General features: G+C 36.2%; 3 protein-coding genes across 3 annotated transcripts; all 3 read right to left on the reverse strand.

Annotated features, from left to right (window-relative positions):
• Positions 1-302: 302 nt before the first annotated feature.
• Positions 303-1,145, reverse strand: LOC133864085 (uncharacterized). The gene has a single exon (XM_062300292.1). It carries the CDS (start codon positions 997-999, stop codon positions 490-492), a length of 510 nt encoding a protein of 169 aa, XP_062156276.1. The 5' UTR covers positions 1,000-1,145; the 3' UTR covers positions 303-489.
• Positions 1,146-1,341: 196 nt separating this feature from the next.
• On the reverse strand, positions 1,342-6,622 carry LOC133862900 (pentatricopeptide repeat-containing protein At5g67570, chloroplastic). Its single transcript, XM_062298812.1, has 9 exons — positions 6,001-6,622; positions 5,713-5,904; positions 5,491-5,572; positions 5,204-5,392; positions 4,991-5,104; positions 4,282-4,375; positions 4,049-4,206; positions 2,843-3,280; positions 1,342-2,544 (listed from the first exon to the last, which is right to left on the reverse strand). The coding sequence occupies exons 1-9, from the start codon at positions 6,573-6,575 to the stop codon at positions 1,678-1,680; spliced, it is 2,709 nt and encodes a 902-aa protein (XP_062154796.1). The 5' UTR covers positions 6,576-6,622; the 3' UTR covers positions 1,342-1,677.
• Positions 6,623-7,965: 1,343 nt separating this feature from the next.
• LOC133862901 (ADP-ribosylation factor-like protein 8a) lies at positions 7,966-11,958 on the reverse strand. Its single transcript, XM_062298813.1, has 6 exons — positions 11,656-11,958; positions 10,379-10,460; positions 10,250-10,282; positions 9,968-10,089; positions 8,438-8,599; positions 7,966-8,287 (listed from the first exon to the last, which is right to left on the reverse strand). The coding sequence occupies exons 1-6, from the start codon at positions 11,691-11,693 to the stop codon at positions 8,170-8,172; spliced, it is 555 nt and encodes a 184-aa protein (XP_062154797.1). The 5' UTR covers positions 11,694-11,958; the 3' UTR covers positions 7,966-8,169.
• Positions 11,959-14,056: the final 2,098 nt, after the last annotated feature.

The following is a 14,056-nucleotide window of genomic DNA, read 5'->3' on the forward strand; positions in this document are numbered from 1 at the left end:
TTATGCCTAGGCAAATGAAGAACACAATCTCACTTTCATTATAGCAAGAGAACACAAATCTGAACATAATTTCCCATCAAAACTGGGGATCACAAATGCACCTAAATTCAGCCTTTTCCAGCCCAATACCAGAAACCCAATCTCAGTTATCAAAACTTATCATTTTCTATTATTCTAAACAATCCTTATCCTAAATTAAAAAAAATAATAATAAATTTTTTTTAAAAAAAAAAAAGTAAAAGAGAGAGAGAGAGAGAGAGAGAAAGAAATAAAAAATCAATATAGCAGAACAAGAACACAAATTCGAAGTCTGAACAGAATCACTTCTCATTCAAACTGGGATCATACAGAAGCACCCAAATTTCGATTTCCAGCCTCAATCACAGAAACCCATTTCCAATAAAAAAAAAATCTCATTTCCCATTAATCTAAACAACCATTATTCTACATTTTAAAAGAAAAAAAAAGGAGGTTAAAAAAGAATGAAGTTCATTCCAATACCACAGTAGCACCCAAATCCTTGAACTTGGAAACGATCTGATCGGCCTCCTCTTTGGTGAGACCCTTCTTCAACACCACAGGTGCTTTCTCTACCAAATCCTTAGCCTCCTTCAGACCCAAATCCGTGAACGTCCTTACCTCTTTGATGATCTTGATCTTCGCTGCCGCGTCGAACTTCTCGAGCTTGATATCGAACGCGGTTTTCTCTGCAGCTTTGGCCCCGTCGGCCGACCCGGACCCGGATCCGGCGGAGGCGGGTGATGAGCCGAGCCCGGATACCGCGGCCCCGTACTTGTTGAGGCCCATCCTGAGCCTCGAGAGGATCGCGTAGTCGTAGCGTTCGAGCTTGGTGAGGTCCAAGAGCTCGTCAGCGATTCGCTCGAGCTTCTGGGTGCGAGTCTCGGCAGCCGTGCAGAGAGTGCGGCACGGTGGTCTCAGAGTGAGGGTGAAAAGCCTGGTTAGCGACTTGGAGGGGATTTTCGTGGTTATGGAGGACATTCTAGGGGAATTTAGGGTTTGGGTCTCTTTAGAGTTCAGGGTTTTGGGGGGTTTACTACAGAGGTTCTCGTCGAGCTCTGACGGAATATGAAGGAAATTGGAAGGTGAGGGCAATATAGGAATTTCAAAGAGTTTGTTTTTGTTTTGCAATTTTTTTTTTTTTTTGTATTCACTTTATTAGTAGTGTGAGTGTTTGTAATTGTCCATCTTGCCCACGCAAATTTTCATTAACCTATGTGCAAGAGTATCTAAAGAGCGGGGATATGATGGGGTTTAAAATAGGTACTAATCTTTAAAAAAAAAAAAAAAAAAAATAGGTACAAATCTTTAAATAAAAATAAATAAAAATAAAAGTGAGAAAAATTGATTTATAAGAAAATTTACATAATTCAATAGACCACAAAAGAAATGAGACTCTCTCTTAGTTGTCTCCTGTAGAAGCTGCTTCAAACAGAGTGATGGTGAAGAATATGCAGGAATTGTTTCTTTCTGGAAATTTGGAGATAAATTAAGATACAGCTTTCCACTACTTTTACAAACCATAGCTGATGGCTTCTAACTTGTCCTTCATAAATAAAAGTATACAAACCTATGAACAAAAATTCAGCTGAATTGACCTATTAACAAAGTTATGATAGCTCCTATAAAATGATAGAAAGCTGAAAAGAGAACTTGCATTCATCTCTCGCCAAACTGAAAGGAGAAGAGTATCCCATCCTTCTTCCTGCTTTCCTTCCAAGTTTCAAGTATTTCATATGCTGTGGGAATGTTAGATCCGCGAGAATCCACTCCGTTCATCGGCATTTCAATTTCCATCTCATCAAGATTATTTGAGTTTCCATTTAATACAAAAGTTGCGAGCTTGTTAGCCAGATGACCAGTACCAGATTCTACATCATCATTGGCTAATCCCTTTCCTGTGGTGAAAAGGTTTGTTTCTCCATCTGTTCCAGAACCTTGATTTGGTGACAGAGAGATTGTCTCTGAATCAGCATCAACCTCTCTTTTGGGGCTAGCATGATTAACCGATCGTATATCCGATATGACATCGCTATCTTTAACAAGAGCGTCCCTGCCAAGGTTAGGGTTTTCATCCATCATATTTCCAGAATAGTTTGGCATATTTGCTCTAGTATAACCATCAAATCCCCTGTTACAATCATCCATGGATGGTTTCTCTGAGGTTTCACTTCTCGATAAAATAGAACTTGAGATGGCTCCTGATGTGCCAGAACCGCAGAGGGAGTGCAATGATCTTAACAAGTTTAAGACAGTGGCCTCCGATGCTACCTCACAATTACCAAGAGCGGCCAACAGTTTCACTAAACTATCCTTACTAATCCTGTCTCCGTTACTCTCAAAAAGGTTTGTCCACTGTCTTTCACTGACCTGAAATGGGGCAAGAGCCATGGTGTTGACCAAGGTAACAGCTCTCTCATAACTATGTTGAGCTGTAGCTTGAACTACCATTTCGCTGAAGAACAAAGGATGAGGAACTTCTCCAGCTTCCAAAATAGTGTCAAACGCATGCTCAAGCAGATACCACTTCAGTAAAAATGATAGATGCCAAATTATTTAATTATATATATCCACATCTGAGCTTATATAATAAAAGCATAGGTAATAACAGATGACAAATAACATTTAAAAGAAAAAGAGAAAGTCTAGTCTTTTAGTTATCGTAGCATGCTCACTTTCTAGATTATTCGAGTTTTACCAAAAAACTAAGAGAGTTCCAATATAACAAACATGGTAAAATGGATTGATGACAACTTCAGCAGATTTAAGAAGAAGATGGAGAAAATAGGAAGAAGAAGAAGAAAAAATTACAGACATGATTTACCTTCCCAGCTCTTGATGCTTCCACAAGTAGTGATGCATGTTTACTTTGATCCAGCTGGTACCCAGAGAGAGCCATCTCTCGATACACATACTCAAAGTATTCCCATTGCAGTGCACTAGCAGATGCCTCAAGCATTGAGCTATATGTGTACTCATCTGGAATAAGTGCAGTACCACCACCATTTAGGGAAGTGTAAGAATCAGAATTAGCTCTCTTAACATCTTCAAACAACTCTTTAGCTTTAGAAAACATATCACTCCGGCCGTAAACTTTCAGCATCGTATTTATGGTCCCTATATTAGGCACACAAAGGGCTTTCATGTGTTCAAAGATAGATACGCAATCAGCAATATGCCCACCGTCCATGGAAGACATTATCATGCCGGTAAAGGTAACCTCCAAAGGTTTAGTATGAGATAATTTTTTCATCTTATCAACCTGCAGGCATTGTTTACAGAAAAATAAACTTTCTGGATAATTACAACATAGAAAAACAGTACTCTTCAGATCTTAGAAGTAAGAGATGCCAAGAAATCCTGCTTTTGACAAATGTCACAGCATTACATTTTCATTTTATCTAGTTCCAGCACAGGTAAGAAGCATGTGGCCATCAAGGTATATATCATCATGATTTGCAAAAGGATGAGTGATATAAAATTTACCCCTTTTTCCCAATTTCATAGCGAGTTAAAAAGGAAGAAGAAAATTATTTCAAAAGGAGAATCCAGTGAAAAACAGTAAACAAAAAGTGGCACACAAACTTCAAAAGTTCAAAGGAACACTTTAGGATTAGAATTGTTAAACAATTAAAAGCAGCTGTGAATGGAGTAAGCATTGGGGAGGGTGGCTGACAGTGGCCGTTACCGATATAGATGGATCGGGAGACAACCAGCATTAAAAATTTGAAATGAAACGATTTGATATATTTAAACCAATATGAAAATGTTGTTGCAATAAACCAACTTTACCAAAGTGTAGGAACACAGCCTGAATAAATGCTCTTTATCCTACCTCATCTTACAAAAATATAGGCTTCCTATCTGATCAACGTAGAAAATCAAATGAAGAAGAAAATGGAATGCAAGCAAAGACTATGCAAAATAATAGTCAAATGAGTTATATCTATAAACAGACAAGAAATGATTAAAACAGACCAGATTAAATCCAGTCACAACAGATCCAAAGTCCACAGACACAGAAACTTACCTCTTCCATAGCATCTTGCCACCTCCCATTGTTGCAAAGGCAGCATGCTAGCTCATAATATACACTGGCTGCTCCAACAATTCCCCTTTTTTCCATATCCCTGACCGCTTCCACAGCTTCATTAATTTTGCGTTCCTCCCAAAAAGCTCTAACAAGAACTGGAAGTCAGATGTCAAAGATGTATGAGCCACCAAACACCAACACCAATTACAGAAAGGGATAGCTAAAATCACCTCGGTAAGTAAGAGCTTTTGGAGCTTCCCAACTTTTCTTCATCTTCCTGAAGTACTCATGGACTAGGTCATACTTTCCAGATTTCAGCATTACCTTTCAACAAGCACCTCCTGTAAGACTTGAATGCATATATAATTTGAGGACAAACAATATCTGGCATGTGCGATACTTCTCCTAGTCAGATGACTCATAACACCAACCTCAATTTCAGTACAAGTTAAAAACAGCCTCTAAAGAACTAAAATCTAATTCTAAATTATAATGTCTATGGCATAACTGCAACACCAAATCATCATATATATTGATAAAAGTCTAGGTTCCTCCGGATATCACACAACTGCAAAGGCGCAATAGCATTTTTACATTACAAATCAATTGTTCTACCCAACAGATCAATCATAATATGTAACAAATCAACTCAAACATCATATAAATACATTCCGGACAACACCATAATCTAAATACTAATGGTATTCTGATCATTCTCCGCGAAAATCATAAGCCAAATACCGCTTTGCTAGCAACAAATCTGACAAAAGATAATAGCACAAAAAATTTTAAATATAAGACACCACTTCTGATGTTCATTCTACTTATGATTTTCGGCCTCTAAAATCATATTGTATTGCTCTAGTAACTTAGGTTTCCAACCAACAAAGACCATGCTTGAAATATTTCATGCCAATGCATGCCATGATTCATAGTTACCTCCATTGCAAGTCCATATGTTGCTCCATTAGGTTTCAGACCACTCATTCTCAACTGCTCAAATACCCAAGATACACCCTTCCACTGGTGTGATGAAACACAAGCATTCAAGACCTAGCAATAAATTCAGAAGAGATCAAGTTATGTTATCATTGAGCAGATTAATGTATGTGAGGAATTTTAAGTCAGCTGCATAATTTTATGCTCCCTTACTGCATTGTATATAACCACATCAGGTTCAAGGCTTGGGTCCCAGTTCTTCCGTGCATTCTTTATTCTTTTAGAAGGTTTATGTCTCATGCATTCGATAGTGTTTATCAGTTCTTTCACAAGACCAGCTTGACCAAGCGTAACAGCAATGCTGTGATATGCAGCCATATCTGGATATAAATGGAAATCTCCCTGAATCACTTAAAGAGTAAGAATCCATCCAGTAACATCAAATAAACATTCAAGAGGAAACATCAACGAATAAAAATAACAAAGGTGGTGATTATTACACGCATCAGATTGAAAATGTAAATTGCTTCCTGGGGCCTCTGAGCCTTTCCAAGAACTGCCAAGAGTTTCGTGTAAACAAACCTACAAATAGAATCAAATTTCTTAGTAGGAAGAAAAATTTATGAGCTCAACCAATTTTTCCTCCAAAAATGACAGGATTGCAATTCTAACAAAGTTTTAATTCTTTACGCATGAATGCATTAAACCCCACAAAAAAATACCTGCTCTTATAATGTCTTTGTTCCTTATCATTGTACACCCATTCCACAACAGACAACGCTTGCTTCCACTGTCGCTTATCCCCAAGCCCTCCCACAATCTTAAGCAACTGACGCTCAGTGAACTGCAATCCCGACAGTTTCATAATCCTCGAAAACTTCCAGTCCCTCTTAGAAATCTCCCGAGCACTTAGCCTACACCACGAGTTCACTCATTACCCAAATAAATAAATAAAATTTAAAGAAACCCAAATCAAAAAAGAAAAGAAAAAAAAGGATTCAAACACAAACCTATCAACAAGAAACCGAACCACCTCGGCCTCGCTGCGCCGCCGCTTTTCCGGTTCCCAGTTTCCCTTTTCACCATCCAACCACTCCTCCTTCACGAGCACATCATCGTCCAAAACCCACTGCAAATCCTCGAGCTTTCGCTCCTCAAACATTTCCCTCAGTTCCCTCAGTTTCTCCCTCTTGAGCTTCTCTCCACTGTACTCCCTACTCTCACTCGCAATCTCTCTGAGCCCAGCTCTCTCCAGCCTCTCCCATGGCTTCCCCACCATCAAAGCACTATTCTTCACACCCTTTACCGCCTTGGTGAACTCCTTGTACTCGTGCTTGATGGTCTGGAAGTGGGACTCGTCGGAGAGGTCCAGTTGCTGGGACTCGGAGGGTGGCGGGGTCTGGGATTTTTGGGCAAGGCGCTTCAGTTTGCGGTTGTGTTTCTGGATTTGTTTCTTGCGGAGGTTGTGGATGATTTTGGGGGTTGGGTGTTGCACGCCCTTCTGGATAAGCCTCCGTTTGATTTTCTCGGTGTCTGGTTCGAATTTGGGAGCGGGAAGTAGAGGGGGACCTTGTACAGCTTCCATGGTGGAAGCGGGGAGTTAACTGATAAGAGGCAGCGACATATATATAATTCCCCTTTCCCCCTCCCCATATGAAAATAATAATAATAAATAAATAAATAAATTGAAGTGGATGATTTTTAGAACAAAAATATTAACAAATTATTTAATTTTAAAATATTTTTTAAAAATATAGAAATAACTTTATTTTAATGTCATTAATTTTTTTTTTTCAAACTACAAATAAAAAATACTCCATATAACAAATATAGCCATAAATTTATTCATGTATCTCTGCGGCTAAGCTCAACAAAAATAAATAATTAATTAATTATTCCTAAGTTTTAATGTAATTACAAATTAATCTTAAGTTTTAAAAAATTCATTTTCAATGTTTTCATCACTTTAAAACTCACTTGAAAATTTCTCATCTAAATTACTGAAGAATTTCTGTCACGTAAACAAGGTACCAACTCACCTACAGTCATGTAATAAATTAAACACATCATACTATTATTCTCCCTAAAATTCTAATTATATCTTAAAAATAATAAAATTACAAAAAAGAAAAAAGAAGAAGCCTCAGGAATGGCTCGTGTTTTTTATTTTTTTATGTTTTTCAAAAAAAAAACAAATGTTTCTTTACAACTATAATACGGTGCCTCTACGGTTACAGCATGCGGAGTTCTCAATAATTTGATTAATTATTTTCACTTAAGTAATTCATATTTTATCTAGTATTTGTGACTTGTTAAAGTACGTCAAGTCATATTGAGTCTACAATTATATTAAGAGGTGTGAGATCCATTCCCATATAAGGGGGTGTTGTGTCCATATTGTATTGGTAGAGTACAAATAACATTTTCCTTATATTAATACCAAGTTTTTATAGTCTTGATAAATAATTATTTTAATTAAATGATTTAGGTTTTATTATTTCAATATTTTTTACTTCCAAAGTCAGTACATTACCATGATCATATATTTGAAGATACCGATTTTTAGTTTTTTGGGTAGACTGATTAAGACTATCGAAAAAACTTAAAAATAAAAAATAAAAAAATGTGTTGATGTTAGTCAACAGATAGGCGAAGATTCACGACCGGGATCCCATGCAAGTCTAGGTCATCGCGTAAGAGACAATCCAAACCTCATTTAGTCGGACAAATGTTTGAACAATTCGAATAAGTTGGGCCTTAAACTGTCTGAACACCTATCCAAGCAAATGAGCAAATAGGGTTAGATAATCTTTCAAATAGACAGTCTCGTTGTACAGAATCTAAAAATCAATCCATTGCTCGATCAGCTGACAGTTGGACAAGGAACACATTCCTCCTTCCCGTACGGTGCACGTTTGTAGTGCAGAGAGAGAGAGAGAGAGAGAGAGAGAGAGAGAGAGAGGGGGGGAGGGGGGGAGATCAAACCAAAATCTCGTAATCCTCAATTAGGTAGGAAGAAATATACAGTACCTTACGCATAGCATCTCAGGAAAAATAATAATAATAATAATAATAATAATAATAATAACATTGACAAAACAATCAGCAACCAGATTAGACAGCCCCACCACCAAGGAGAAAATATAACACACAAAACCAAAATAAAACAGAAAACCCACTCAGCTCTTTGATTTGGAATGCTTTATAAGCCAATCAATAACTGAATCAATGTTTGTGGAATTCTTGCATGAGATCATGTAGCAACAAACTTCTCTGTCAGTAATTGACTTGAGTCCCCTGCAGAGCATAATGCCATTTTCAGTATCAGAATAACGAAGCAAAAAGAAAGAGATGGTACTTCGTATCATCTCAACATTCACCAAAATTGGCTTTATTTTGGAATATCGCTTGAGAAAGTTCCCAACACAAAGTAAAAACGTGTCTTACATTTGATCAGTCAAAGCCGGTAAAGACAGAGCTCCTGGCTTGTCAACCTTGTTCCCTAGCACTAGTAGTGGGATACCACTCAGTGAAGATTTGCTCAGCAAATCATGCAGCTCGCTTTTTGAGATACTCACATTGTCGGGATCTGCCGCATCAACAACATAACTGCAGAAAGGAACAGGTTATTACAAGTTCTTCGCGCATCATAAAATAATGAATTGATGCCACTGCTAATTACTTAGTTTAATCAACAAAGCATTGAAAAAATGCACTATTTGACCAGAGATTTATCAAGAAACAAGGTTCATGATTGAGAAACATTTGGCGAAAAGACAAAGTTTAGATTACACAAGAAAAGTAGCATATACAACTATACTGAACATGCAAGAGGAATTATGGGGAAAGTGAAAATATCAAATGGCAGACACAGCAAACGGAAATTCGACTGAGACACTTCCCTTATCACACTGTCAATGTCATTATAACAACTCATACTGGTGAAGGCACAATTCCCTATACAAAAATTTTGCGACACCAAGGTAAAGTTCTGCTTCCAAAAAGGTAAGACCTCCATTCAAAGGCATATTTGAATGACAACTAGGTTTGCATCATGGTCACTGATTATAACACGAGGATTCCAGTTTTCATCAGGTCAATGAGCATAGCTTTCTGTCTAGATATACAGGAAAAAGAAAAGCTAACAGAAACAATATGGAGACAGTAGTTGACAAGGGCAGGCAAGTTAAATCAACTTAGAATGAAGAAGAAATGGACAATCAAACCATTTCAATCAGTAGCAATGAACATCAGGTAGCACTTTGACACCCATCCATGAAAAAGGAAAGAGAAACGGTTATAATTTGACAAATCGGATATAAACATATATTCTTATCTACAAGCACATAATGCATGGATATATGTGTGTATGTGTATATGCACTAAACTTTGAGTGTCTTCAAACCTTCACCGATGACAAAGAAGAGACAATTTCTGAACTTGAGTAGTTCAATTTAATATCTATTTCACTATAACTTTTAGAATCTCCAGAATTTCTTAAATTTAGACTGCCAAAGATAAATGGATGCATGCATGTATAATTGCATAGATGCAAATGCTTGAATGGTTGTATGTAAATAGGTCATAAAAAAGTAAACTTCCAATAATCACAAGTGTTTAGTGGATAGACGATCTGAATCTTATACAATCTTTTCCAAACTATAAGCTTAACAAAGCCTTGAAGATGAACAACATATACAATTTGAAAACTTAAAATGAAGAGCCAGTATTAAAATTTACAATTTAGTATTCGTATGAGATGTGATAGACAACTGCGCAAGAAACCATGCATAAATATCCAATCCAAAACATAAATTTACAGAATAATACAAGCAAGGAAGCCCCATAAACAATGAATGCATTGGAAACCTAAAAAGTTGGCAAATATGAATTTTTTTGCTGAAACTGCCAAGTGCAATTCATTAGAGTCAAATCCAAACACATCAAGACAATTAAGATGGTAAAGTGGTTCCATACACTATAGCAGAAACTGCACGACAGTATCGCTCCCACATACTGCGGAACCTAGGTTGACCTCCAAGATCCCACAACTTTATGGTGACATTCCCTTTCGTTACCTTCCTCATATTGAATCCTACCTGAAAATCCAATAATATGCATTAATAAATATATTTTATTCCCAGCAAGATAATAAGTAAAACATTGTCATTGAAAGGATAAAATGCAAGCTTTGGGTAAAATATATCATCTACCAGTAAAAGTAAAATCAGGTATATCCCTTTTGAAAAGATTACTCACCGTTGGGATCATGTCTTCACTATATCCACCAGTCTACGAACAAGACAAACAAGCCAGTTTTCAGTGCATCAGCCCAAAGGGACAAAAATAAAAGAATACTAATACCAGTCAATATGGTAATTTACTTACTGCAACAACATTTACAAGTGACGTCTTTCCAGCATTCTGGAGTCCTATCAAAGATAGCTCCATTTCCTGCTTGAAAAAGAGGCTGCAATCACATTTACAAAATAGTAAGGTCATTAATTCTAAACAAATGATCCATCAAGGTCACTCAGAAAAATCAAATAGCAAAACGTAAAAGATCGAAATATTCTTGTCATAAGATGTGACCAGATTCATGAGGCAACCGAAATACTCTGCAAGATTAAAAGGCTTCAAAGGATTTCCTATGGGGTGGTCTGGGAGGAGTTTAAGTACCATATATTTAAGTGCATGAAGATATGCGCACATCTTTAAAGGTGGTAGTTACTTGGGGTTTTCTAATCAGGCTTCTGACGGATAATATGGCTAAGAAAATTTACAGTGGTAAGAAAGTCTGTGGTGGTCATTATATATGATGGCCTGAAGGGATAATGCATGGGTCTCCTATTTTTCTCAGACACTTCCTAAAGAATAATAAAAGAAAAATATTTTCTTTGTTAATCTGAACTCCTTGGAGGTCCTTCTGCAAGGGGTTGGATCGGGAAGAATGAATTAGGTCCAAGCAGGTAAGCGCACAGCAGAGATGGGGCCTTTATTGTTTCAAAAATCAAGCTCATTAGAAAATTTTCACAGGTGATAATCTTATCAAACATGTACGACATAATTCATCACGTATAATGTTGCAAAATCTACATCTTCTTCATCCCCAGTTCTCTACAATTGTCAACATCCATTCTGTCATTTAGTAAATCAAAGTTCTTAGCAGCTAAAGCCCAAGATTCTAGCGCTGGATTGAGATAACTGTGGTTGCTTGAATGCATCAAAGCTTCCCGTGGCCACAAATATCCCCCAAGCGTAACAATTGATGTTTATTCGACAAACCCAGGTTCAATATATTTCAATTTTCATAATATTCTCAATCCCCAATCCTCCTACACCACCAGACACACAGTGATCTTACTCAATCAGCAAAGCATGAACATTTACTTATGAATCTTTACTCCACACATGATTCTTTAAGACAAAAGATAACAACAAAGAAGCCAAAGAAAAGCTATTCATGAGCTTTTTCTTTCTTTACACAAAAGGTAAAATCGCGTAACACAAAAGCATGCATTCCAAGGAAGAGAAGTCAGCCTCTGATCGAAATTTTTAATCTTCATACTACGAAACAAAAATATAATTCACGAAGAAAAAGAAAATCAATATTCCTGAAACAAACGCATTGAAAATAAACTACAGAGAGAGAGAGAGAAGCAAACCTTCGGAGCCAATTGAGAAATGCTTCCCACAAACCCATTGTTGATCAGAGAAAGAGATCTATGAGTCTCTGTTTCCGCAGAAAGAGACAGAGAGAGATCTCTGCCTCCAAATCCAATTCACCTTTGCAAGACCTTCCTTCCCTCCTTTGCCACCGGTTTCGCCCTACACAAAGCAAATACTATCAACGAGTACGATTTGCCACAAATCTGAGCCGTAGGAATCAGATGGACGGTCCAACTTTAGTAGGATAATAGAGCCGTATGAGTGGATTGTAGCTGAAAAGAAGGCCCGCAAGTTTCGCTGACGCAAGCCAATGAGGGAAGATTTCTGGGAGGTGAAAGAAGTTCGGAGAGTGAGGGTAATAGCACGCTCAGTCAATGCGAGTAGACCACACGTTCCAATGAGGGAGGAGGAGCTTTCCAAATGGAGGTGATAGTGCAACGTTCTCGAAATTCATTGGCCATGCGCCGCACCTATTGAGAGAATGAAAATTAAAAATTAAAAAAACTTCGAGAAGAATTAAGCTCGACTCATCGGCTAAATATGTTGGGAGAATGAAAAATAAATAATTGCACTACTGATTTATGAGATTCGCTTAAATTACGAATCATTCATTGAGGTATAAACAAATTTATGAAGGGTCATTATGATAAATTATAATTACAAATTACTTCCTAAACTCATTTTTCGTTCACAAAATTAACAAATTCCGTTAATTTGCCACGTCATACCTAATAAAAAATGGACACGTGTCGATTACAATAAAAAATATATAAATAAAACCTAGAAATTATTTTTAAAAAGAAATAGAAAATAGTGAAGGGATGGTACACACCCACCTCCAGGCCTGGGGGAGTTCGCATGGCCGGGGTGGTTTTTCTTAAAAAAGAAAAAGAAAAATTTAAGTTTTATTTATTTTTATATTTTTTTATTGCAATTGACATGTGTCAATTTCTTATTGGGTATAATGTGGTAAATTAACGGACTCTGTTATCTTGGTAGACGAAAAATAGGTTCAGGGAATAATTGTAATTATAGTTTATCACAAGGACCCTCCATAAACTTTTTGTAGTACAAAAAATAATTCATAATTTATACTAATTTCAATGGCCAATAGCACAATTATACCTGTAAAAAATAGCATTTTCCTTTGATAAAATCTATATAATAGAATATTATAATAATTTTAGAGTCCTTTTTAACTACGCGATTAGCATGGCAAAAGTAGTACGTTTTTTTAAAAAAATGACCATTTGAAAACCTAGAGGCAATGGATGTGCTTTTAAAGAGACCATTTTAAAAGACCAAACTAAGATTATAAATGTCAAATTATGATTTTACAAAATGTTTAATTGCATCTTTAAAAAAAGTAATGTTATAAATTACACTTCTATCTTACCACTATCCTACTCTACTTACGTAATAGTGACAATCAACTATTGTTTTTTTTTAAAAAAAAAAAAAAAAATCAATGGCTGATTGATGTTGCCACGTTAGCATGATGAGATTGTAATAGGATAAAAATATGGTTTCTACTATTACATTTTAAAAATTGAGTTTTCAAATTGCATGTTTTGATATCACTATTTTTAACACCGCAAAACCAAGTGAACTCTTAGAAAGTCCAATTTTCATGACCCCTAGTTACAAAGAAGTTGTATACGCTCCACAAACCTTTTTGATCAGTAATAGACTCATTTTCATTTAAACGTTTATATTTTGTTTTGTTGTATCTAACGGTGTATACGGTGCCACGTTATTTAAAAATTTTAAATGATATGTTTGAGATTTTGCAGGCGAAGAGTATATTTTTAAACAAAATGGCAAAAAAATGACCACATTCATACCATTAAATTTATAAAATTTAATATAAACTATAGAATGATTCATTTCAATTTGACTTAAAACAGGGAGGACCTTATTCCTGATGGAAATTAAAATCCATTATCTAAAGCCATGGCTCTACATGCCGTGTTTATGCTTCTTGTCTATGTTCTAGAAAGCCTTCTTTAATCTCTAAGGCTAATCATACCTCCAACTTAAGTTAAAAAAAATTCCCTCATGGATGATGTTTTTCAAGCTTCTCTTGAAGAAAATTTGTTAATGTTTGTGTTTACTTGTTGAAAACGTAGGACGCGTCATTCTTTGAAGTACAATATTCAAATTCAATAAGATTAGTTATTTAGTTTTATTGACATTTTTATGTATAAAATTTTCGTGTCGAATTTGCGGAGCATGTAAAAAATTGTCAGTCTCAAACTTTATATGGAGTTCACTTGCATAATTGTTCGAATAAATATCGGGTAGTAGTACTTGAATTATTAACAATTCCAACATAAAATTGCTTATACCGCCGCCTCAACAATCAACATCGATCGTTTGCACGCATGACGCGGGTAG

Source organism: Alnus glutinosa, chromosome 3 (genome assembly GCF_958979055.1).
Source record: "Alnus glutinosa chromosome 3, dhAlnGlut1.1, whole genome shotgun sequence".
In the NCBI taxonomy this organism is placed as follows: domain Eukaryota; kingdom Viridiplantae; phylum Streptophyta; class Magnoliopsida; order Fagales; family Betulaceae; genus Alnus; species Alnus glutinosa.

Coding starts and splice junctions, on each gene's coding strand:
- LOC133864085 (XM_062300292.1), bottom strand. CDS start 999: ATGTCCTCCATAACCACGAAAATCCCCTCCAAGTCGCTAACCAGGCTT.
- LOC133862900 (XM_062298812.1), bottom strand. CDS start 6,575: ATGGAAGCTGTACAAGGTCCCCCTCTACTTCCCGCTCCCAAATTCGAA. Junction 5,393..5,490: donor ACATTTTCAATCTGATGCGT/GTAATAATCACC, acceptor TAAGTGATTCAG/GGAGATTTCCATTTATATCC. Junction 4,207..4,281: donor AAAAGCTCTTACTTACCGAG/GTGATTTTAGCT, acceptor TCTGACTTCCAG/TTCTTGTTAGAGCTTTTTGG.
- LOC133862901 (XM_062298813.1), bottom strand. CDS start 11,693: ATGGGTTTGTGGGAAGCATTTCTCAATTGGCTCCGAAG. Junction 10,461..11,655: donor TTTCTCAATTGGCTCCGAAG/GTTTGCTTCTCT, acceptor ATGTGATTGCAG/CCTCTTTTTCAAGCAGGAAA. Junction 10,283..10,378: donor CACTTGTAAATGTTGTTGCA/GTAAGTAAATTA, acceptor TCTTGTTCGTAG/ACTGGTGGATATAGTGAAGA.